The sequence below is a fragment of the Vombatus ursinus genome, unplaced genomic scaffold, assembly GCF_900497805.2.
Source record: "Vombatus ursinus unplaced genomic scaffold, bare-nosed wombat genome assembly UNPS02010461.1, whole genome shotgun sequence".
NCBI classification, from domain to species: domain Eukaryota; kingdom Metazoa; phylum Chordata; class Mammalia; order Diprotodontia; family Vombatidae; genus Vombatus; species Vombatus ursinus.
Window position 1 is genome coordinate 5828964 of NW_020950239.1, and position 9879 is coordinate 5838842.

The 9879-nt window shown below is 36.6% G+C and overlaps 1 protein-coding gene across 1 annotated transcript in view; it reads right to left on the bottom strand.

Annotated features, from left to right (window-relative positions):
- Nucleotides 1-2182: 2182 nt before the first annotated feature.
- The window catches only part of GC (GC, vitamin D binding protein), a 45734-nt gene continuing 38037 nt past the window's right edge, over nucleotides 2183-9879 (bottom strand). Inside the window, exons 11-13 of the mRNA XM_027854460.1 lie at nucleotides 8289-8421; nucleotides 7236-7289; nucleotides 2183-2381 (exon numbers count right to left, since the gene is read on the bottom strand). Coding sequence (XP_027710261.1) covers nucleotides 2370-2381; nucleotides 7236-7289; nucleotides 8289-8421 — 199 coding nt within the window. The 3' untranslated portion in view covers nucleotides 2183-2369. The remainder of the gene's footprint in view (nucleotides 2382-7235; nucleotides 7290-8288; nucleotides 8422-9879) is intronic.

Below are 9879 nucleotides of genomic sequence, written 5' to 3' on the forward strand. Positions count from 1 at the left end.
AGCAAGATAATAACTGCATTCAGAACCAAGGGATAATGGATAGCCATTATTATTAATACATTCTTAATATACCCATATTATGTGAACCAACTTGGAGGAGAGCACTCAGCTCACTTAGTGAATCCCTTGTGGATATTTCATCAGTGGACATAGACAAGAGTTACACGGGATGAGAAGCTGTGGGTGGATTGTGATCCGTGCCAAGGGAGGGCCTAGCTACCTCAGGAAGATCCTGGATCCATTGAAGTATTGAAAAATTACAAGGTACTTTCTTCACCATAAACTTGTGAGGTAGGTGCTTTAATACTTCCAAGACTTGTGATTTCTTTATTGTGTCAGTATACATATTCCTTCTACTAATACAGATCATGCCTCTGAAATCCAAGAAAAAGGTTTTTGTGAGTTGCTGCATGGTAAGCCTGTCTAAGCTTAGTGAGATTTGTCCTTGGACAATAGGCACCAGGCATATAGACCATCACCAGGCTCATATTCATAGTCTTTGGAGATTGGTAGGGCCTGCTCAAGCTTGGGCAGTTCAGGTATAGCTTTTGACAAATCCTCAAGCTAGGAAAAGACATTGGAATAGAATGTCAAAGGAGGCAGGAGTCTGAGTATTGTTTGATTGCAAACTCCTTGAGGACAGGGACCATTTTATCCATTGTATCTGTGTTCCCAGAACCTAACATAGTACCTGATAAATAGAAAGTGCTTAATAAATGTTTGTTAACTGATTATTATTAATTTATAGATGAAGAAACAGAGGCCCAAAGGGGTTAGTGCTTTGCCCAGAATTACATGGCTAGGATAGGAACTTAGCACCCCTTACTCCAAGTCAAGTGGGCTTTTTTTTTTGGGTTAAGCAGTGGGGTTAAGTGACTTGCCCAGGGTCACACAGCTAGTAAGTGTTATGTATCTGAGGCTGGATTTGAACTCAGGTCCTCCCGAGTCCAGGGCCAGGGCTCTATCCACTGAGCCACCTAGTTGCCCCTCCACTGGGCTTTTGACCTCACCACTTGGAAGCCATCCTGGGACTTGAAAACTATAACCCTAGGAACAACAACATTCCATGGGTTCTTTTTACTTAGACTCCTTCAAATAGTGATGGGGATGATTTAAAAATGTCCTGTTATACTGGACATTGGATACCAAATGAAAATTGCATTCTAATTATTTTGTGATGAAAATATAGAGGCTATAACCCCACAGACTCTGGAGCGGCTAGATTTCTTAGAATGAGTGAAGACTACCCATACTTGGATTTTGTTATTTCGAGCTTGGGATTCCTTAAGGACCTTATGTGGCTTTCATATGAGTCTCAGTTTGATTTGGACCAACTCCACCTTAATCAAAATACTAACTGAGTATGGCAAGCAGTGGGTTGGAGCTCAGTATCTAGACATCTCGATTCTCCATGTCTTCTACAAAGAAATGTTGAATAAGAGAGAGAATAGTTCAGTCAGTGAGCATCAGAGAGGCACTGAATTATCCAGTGCAAGGATCATTACAGAGAAGTTCAACTTTAGTACCTCTTTGGTGCCTGGTGGATGGAAAAATTGAAGGAACATTTGAAGAACAGTCACAAAGTCAGAACTAGGAGAGATCTTAGAGTCCTGAGTCCAACTTCCCGGATCAAGAGGTTTTGACTTCCCAGGATCCCACAGCAAGTATCTGAGGCTACATTTGAACTCAGATCTCGCTGACTGCAATGTTTCCTGCCTGCTGTATCTCTTAGCTATTTCTATCTACCATACCACTGAGTTATCTCTGAACTTAAGAGCCAGCGTGTTCTTCTACTCCTCTCCACCCTGCAGCCATGCCCTAGGGACCTCCCCCAGCAGCTGAACCCATCTGAATGTGTTATCTCCTTCAGTAGAATGTGAGAGCCTTACTTTTCCATTTGGATTCTCAGTACTAAGCCCAGTGCTTGGTACATATAAGTACCAAATAAATGCTTTTTCTTCATTCATTTTAAAGACAAACTACAGTTTTTGAAAGGGGCAGGAACTTTTTATCAATTAATCAATAAACTTTTATTAAACATGTACTATGGGCTAGATCCTCATAGGTTCTGGGGATGCAAGGGCAAAAATGAAAATGCCTAGCCTTCAAAGAACCCATATCCTCAGGATGGGACCCGTGCTTCAGCATCTCTGTGTAGCAAAAGAATAGACATCCCAGGTCATTGGTTTGCCAGCACTTTTTATAGAATTTCTTTGATATACACTCCACATCAGTTGTTTTTATTTGCATATACACTGTATTTCTGTGGTTCTGGGGAAAATGCTCTGTAGGTTGGAGGAGAGTTGATTCTATGTTTCTTTAAAAAGCTTAACAATTTCTTGTCAGTTCAGGCCTCCAGGGGTCATTCATCATACTGGTTCCTGATGGAACAGAATGGAAAGAAAGAAATGGCAAGTCAGAAAAATTTTACAAATGAGTGCATATGCTGATAGTTCTGCTTAGGAAATTTTCATGAGGTTCAATACTCTAAGACCAGCACCTGAATATCTTCATAGTGGAATTATGATGATCCAACTATGATGAGAAAAGACCCATGCCTAACCCAATTGTTACACGATAAGATAAAATATCCCTCATTTGCACACAAACGCATCCATAGATTTCACTATTAGATTGGAAAACCTCGCATGAGAAGAAAGATTTCGATTGCTGCATAGAAACTGATTTTTGCAATTATGAAAATGATTGTAGCATGTGAATATTTTGGAATGTGCGTGTTAAAAGAAATGAGGAAATAGAAGATTTCAAAGAGACATAGAAAGACTCATATGAATTGGTACAGATTAAAGGGAACAGATCCCAAAGAATAATTTATATGGTAATATCCATGTAATAAAAATAAACAGCTTTGAAGACTTGTGGAAACTGATGAGTGAAATGAGCAGGACCAGAGCAATTCATACAATAATAAGAATAACACTCTGATGACAAGCAACTTAAGAACTGTGATATATACACAATGACCGTACAGAGGACCAGTGATAAAAGATGCTAGTAGCCTCCTACAGAGAGGTGATGGATTTAGGGGGCAGAATTTTATATAGAAACACATACACATATGTATGTATACACACATATAGGAGAGGGAGGGAGATGTATATGTTTATATATATCTATATAAATATAGATCCATGTGTTATATATCTACCAACATCTATAGATATATGTAAAGATACATATATGTCTATATTTGTAGATAGACACATGTTACATACACATAGATATAAATATAGATATAGACATATCTATCATACAGTCAATGAGGGAATTTCTTTTGCTTGGAAATGAATATTTATTGCATTTTTTCCTTTTCTCTCTCACTTTTTTTTTAATGGGATAGAGAATGGGGAAAGGGAAGATAGATTTCTAATAATTTTAAGAAATACTGAAAGGTAGAGAGGTGGGGTGTAATGTTGTAGGCATTGATTTGATAGTTTTGCTTAACCGTTAGAACTATCAGAGTGGAGTGGGGGAGGAATCTAGAAATGTTTGTAATGTAAAAACAAAGCATGTAAAAAAATCTTAAAAAAAGATATAAACTTAGTTTGACATGATGTATTCTTGCCGAAGCCAAGTAATTTTCCCATAACTTGAGGTCAAGCTCACTGTCATATAGTTTGCAGACTATATTCTCATTCTGTTTTTGCAAATCGAGACATTTGCCTTTCTCTAATCTTGAGCTACCTCTCCTCTTTTCCTTGCTTTTTCAATATCAATGTCAGTGGCTCAGCTGTCAGATCTGCCATTTCTTTCAGGACCCTAGGATGTAGTTCACCTGGGTCAGGTGACTTAAATTCATCAAGGGCAGCTATGTATCTTTTGTTGTTTAGTCACTATTTTTCAGTCATGTCTGACTCTTCGTGACCCCATTTGGGGTTTTCTTGGCAGAGATACTGGTGTAGTTTGCCATTTCCTTCTCCAGATCACTTTACAGATAAGAAAACGGAGGCAAACCAGGTTGCCCAGGGTCACATAGTGGGTAAGTATCTGAGTCCAAATTTGAACTCAGGAAGATGAGTCTTCCTGACTTCAGGCTCAGCATTCTAACCATTGTGCCACTTACTCTCCTACTATCTCTTTATCTTGGATATCATCTCCCTGTTAGTCAATTTTTTTTTTGTCATTTCCAATGTGAAGGTCTTTCTCTTGCACAGAGAAATCAGAAACAAGGTAAAAACAGGGAAATATTGTGTAAAAAACATCACGATTTGATCAATAGAAGCAAAAACTGCTTTTGAAAAAAAATTCACATCTTCTTCTGTTGAAAAACAATAGCAACAACACTAGAAAGTATAGAGATAAATGGACCCAGAAACCTCAGCTAAGTTTCAGGATACAAGACAAATTTACAAAAATCATCAGTATTTCTATATATTGCTGACAAACCCCGGCAAGAAATAGAGAGAAGTTCCATTCAAACTAATTACAGTGTGTATAAAATATTGGGGAGTCTCTCTCTACAAAACCATGCATTGGAATTATATGAATGTAACTATAAAACATTCTTTACAGAAATAAAGACAGATCTAAATAAGTGGGAAAATATTATTTGCTTAGAAGCAGCCAATGCTAATATAATGCAATTGATGATTCTACATAAATTAATTCACTTAGTGCCATACCAATCAATATACCAAAGGGATTATTTTATAAAGTCAGAAAAAAAATAAAATTAAAAATTCACCTAAGGGGATGAAAGGTCAAGAAATTTAATGGGAATAAAAGGGGAAAAAGTGAGACGAGAACCTGGCAGATCTCAAACTATATTAAAGAGTAGTTGTTGTCCTTTGTTCTTGAAAAGTTGAATCAAGTTACAGTGTGTCTGATTGTGCCTCATCAGACCAATATGAATGAATGAAATCATCAAAAACTAGATGGTACTAGATGGTAAGAAACAGAGAAGTCAAATGAGTGTGGTGGATTAATCATGCAACATACAAACACAAGTAAACCTAACAGAATAGTATTCTATGTATCAAAAGACCCCAGCTATTCAGATGAGGACTATTTGACAAAAACTCTTGGGAACACTGGAAAACAATCTAGTAGAAATTAGGTATAGATCAACATCTCCCAAGAGATGCAAAATAAGTTACAAAAGAATACAACATTTAGGGATAAAAGATTAAATTATAAACAAATTATAGAAGTAAGGAAGAAAATAACTTTTGCAACTATAGAAGAAGAGTTCATGACCAAATGAGAGAAGAGAGGATAAAAGAACATAAAATAGGCAATTTTTATTACAAAAATTACATTTTTGCATGAGCAAAACCAATGAAGCTAAAATGAGAGGGAAACAGGAAAATGAGAAACAATCTTGGTAGCAGGTTTCTTTGACAAAGCCCTCAAATCCAAAATGTATAAGGAACTGACTAAAATTTGTGACAAGAGCCATTCCCCAATATATAAATGTTCAAGAGACATGAACAGGCTGTTTTCAAATATAGAAATTCAAAGCTATCTATAGCCACAGGAAAAAAATGCTCTAATTCACTAATAATAGACTTGCAAGTTGAAACAACTGTGAGGTTCCATCTCACCCATGTCAGACAACAAAGATGATTTAAAAAGCAAATGACAATTGTTTGAGAGGTTGTGGTAAAATAGGCCTGCTACTGCAATGTTAGTGAAACTGTTAATTGGCCCGGTGATTCTGGAAAGCATGCTGATCCTATGCACCCAAAGTCACTAAATTGTACATACATGACCATGTAATACCATGACTAGGCTTCTATTCCAAAGAGGTCAAAGAAAGAAGAAAAGGACCCATATGTACACAAATATTTATAGCAACTCTTTTTCATACATTAATGAACTAGAAAGAAGGGGGCACCCATTGACTGGGGAATTCCAGGATAAATTAAAGTATGTAAATGTAATCAAATATTAGTGGACCAAAATGATGGAAGGCATGGTTTTAGGGAATTCTGGGAAGACTATTATGAGATAATACAGAATAGAGTGAGCAGAATTGGGAGAATAATTTATATAACATAATAAATATTACATATAACAATCACATTATAAAAATGTGCAACTTATATAATAGATTTGCAGTTTCATGTATAATCATTTAAAAAAAATTCTGCTATGTTATGGAAATGCTTGTTTATTTCATAAATTAAAAATACAATAAATAAAATTTTAAAAAAATAAAATACACAACTTGGAAATACTTAAGAACTATGATTAGTTCAATGATTATACAGCATGCCAAAGGACTGATGATGAAACATGCCAGAAGTGATGGAATCAAGATTCAGAATAAGAGATCAATGTTTAAATGTGGCTAATGAGGGAATTTGTTTTACTTGATTGTGCAGATTGATAGCAAGGATTTTTTTTTCCAATTTGGGGTGAGTTGTGGTGAGTGAAGGAGCTAGGGCTAGAGCAACAAAAAAGAAGATAAAGAAAGAAGAGAGGATCATTGGAGCATTTTTAATGATACAGAATGGAAGGAAAACAAGAAAGAATCACATGCAAGACAGATAACTTTGAAAGTTCTATGTGGAATTTATTATAATCAATAATATAATATCAAATGGCATAATATTAATATTAGTAGCAGTGATATGAAATAATAGATATATTTGTCATTTATATATGTTACTATCATTACATTTGATATTAATGTTAATATATTTCAATTAATTATATTTAAAAAGAAAAATAAGATCACATAATAATGTTTTATCAATAATCCTTTTCTGTTCTCTGATGTGTATAGAAATGCCCATTTTCTTTGCTTTTTTGTTTCATCCAGAATTTTAAAAAATAAATAAAGCATTGGCTCTAAGGAAGTGTAATCATCTAGATGTCAAATGGATGAGCTTTAGGCCAGAAGTCAGGAAGAGCTGAGTTCAAATCCAGCCTCAGACACTTACTAGCTGTAAGACACTGGGCAAGTCACTTAACCCTGTTTACCTCAGTTTCCTCATCTGTAAAATGAGCTGGAGAAGGAAATGGCAAATCACTGCACTGTTTTTGCCAAGAAAACCCCAAATGGAATCCCAGAGAGTTGAACATGACTGAAACAATTGAATAACAATTCTGGGGTTAACCCCTCTGGGTCTCTGTTTCCTCAACTATAAACTGAGGGTTAGGTTAGACTATGATCTCAATGGTTCCTTCTAGCTGTACAATTCTATGACACTTAGCTATAAACTACATCTCTGATAACTGATGTCACCTTTTTCCATTTGCATACATACCGAATTCAACAGACATGAATCATGGCCACACAAGTTTTTAGTTTCAGAATCAATCTGAAAATAAAGCACAAAAGTACAGTTAATTTAATTTATAGGATACTTAGTTACACAATAATATTAACAACTGATAGTGTTTTAAATATCATAAAATGTAACAGAGCCTTTGTACATACCCAGATCACCTTAGATGGAAGTATCCCTGTGGGACAGGGCAGAGACCTTCTTCTGAGAGAAGACAGTGCCTTCCCACTGGCTATAGCTGGTACAAGCTGCATTTTTAGAACTACTAGACTAAGACAATTTCATTCTTTTCAGCTGCCTGTAGGGAGTGAAGGTTCTGTTTGACCCATAGTGTGGGCACTACACACCGAGCTATGGGATGGAGGGGAAAGGTCCACTTCCATCATGCCTTAGACCTGGTGGCACAGAGAAGTGGGGCTGCAGTTTTGGTTTGTTTCATTTGTACCTTCAGTACTAACTGCAGGTAGTGGAGTCCCTGGACCCAGAATTTTGAACCACGGAAATCTTGGATATAGGATTCCAGGCTCAATGTTACTTGATAAACAAAACAGACCCAAAATCCCAAATGCCCAAAGCCCAGTTCTTATGAGAATGCTTCTTTTCTAGATGGAATGTCACATAAGAGCTGTCCATGGTATGAAAAGATGTTACTCTCAACCTTGTGTTGCCACTAAGGTAGGTCCTTAACAGAGGTTCTCCAATTTATTTACCCTACTACTCCCTTAAAAAAAATTAAAATGAACCTAAATTATTACCCAGAATATGAGCTACTCAAAATGAGTACCCTTTATTCTCATGCACTTTCATATTGACAAATGTGTAAAATTTCATCCTAATGTGAGTGATATTCTGTCATCACATATTTGTTAATTTGCATTCTAGGGTAAGCCTTAAATAAAGCAGACCTATAAAGGCTCCTGGAAAGATGATTTCATGAAGACAAAGGCAATCATGCAGAAAAGAAAGGGTAATCCAAAGAAAATCAAGGCCTTGGGCACTGAGATGATAAATGGAAGAGTTAAATGTCCTTACCTGTGTACCACAGTATAGGGGAGGCGAATTCATCAGACAGCACTTGGAGGCAAAGTCAGCCCGATTTTCAACCATCTCCGTAATACTTTCAGAGTTAGCTTCAGGAAATGTAGTCTTAAAGTGCTCTGTCAACCTGGAAAGAAAAAAGAAGATACATATGATACATACACATATGTATATATACATACATATATATGTATATATACATATATTATATATATAAATTATACAGCCTGTTTCTTTAAAGTATTTATTCAATTTAACACCAACAATGCCCAGGGCTTAGCATAATGCCTGACACATCAAAGGCAATTAATACATGCTTGTTAACTGACTGTCTATGTCTCCTCCTGAATTTCCTTCTGTTGTCTTCCTTGTATTTTTTAAAAATGTTTTTCTTTGGGTTTTCATTTTTTCTTGAGTCATTACCTATCCTCTCCATCCACAAATCTCCCTACTATAAAAATAAAAACCCTCCCCTGTAACAAATAGCTATAATCAAGCAAAGAAAAAAAAAATTCTCACATTGGCCACATCAGAAAACGTTAGTCTCATTTAGCACCTAGAGTTCATCACCTCTCTTTCCAGTTGGGAAGCATGCTTCATGATCAGTCTTTAGGAGCCATGGTTGGTCTTTGCACTGCTCAGAGTAATCAAGCTCTTCAATATTGTCTTCCTTTACATTATTGTAATCATTGTATAAGTTATTCTTCTAGTTCTGCTTATTTCACTCTGCAGCAGTTCATACAAGTCTTCCCAGTTTCTCTGAATTCACTCATTTTGTAATTAATTTCTTATGACTCAGTAACATTCTGTTAGATCCCTATGCCACAGTTTGTTCAACCATTCCATTGCCTTTCTAACTACCAGCTTTCAGGGAGATCTGACTCCCCTCTCACGAAGGGACCTGCAGATATGATTAGGCACAACATTGTGTGAACCTTCTCTCACATCCACTGACACATCGGTCCTGGAGGAGGACTCAGAATACTCCTTATTCCTCATTCTTACTTCCATGCTCTCCTTTTATCTCTTTCATTCAGAAATTTTCCCTCTTTTAAAGTTCATTTCATCAAAATTTCCCACCTAACCCAAACAATGGTGGCTGAAATATCCTGAACCCTAGGTCATCCTCCCTCTTTTCTCAAGGAGTTCAGGATCTGGCTCAGCATCTTCCTGTCCTCCCCAACTCCTGCCCTCATAATAGGATGTTTTGATATCCATATGGAAGCTCCCTTAGATTCCTTAACCTGAATCAGTTCTTCAGGATCCTTAAGTTCTGTGATCTTTTCCTTCATTTCACTTCTATAACATAATGGGTTGGTCACACACTAGATCTTACCATTACCCACAAGTATACTACTTACCTAATTAGGAACTCTGGTGTTCTTCTATCTGACTATAACCTCCTATCACCGTAACTATACCTCACTCCTCCTAACCCTGTTCATCTTCATTGAGACCATTGAGCTCTCCATTCCTCTGTACTTACTCTGGTTATCTTCCTTCCTTTGTTCCTTCATTCCTCCCTTCCTCCCTCCCTGCTTTCTTTCTTTCTTTCTTTCTTTCTTTCTTTCTTTCTTTCTTTCTT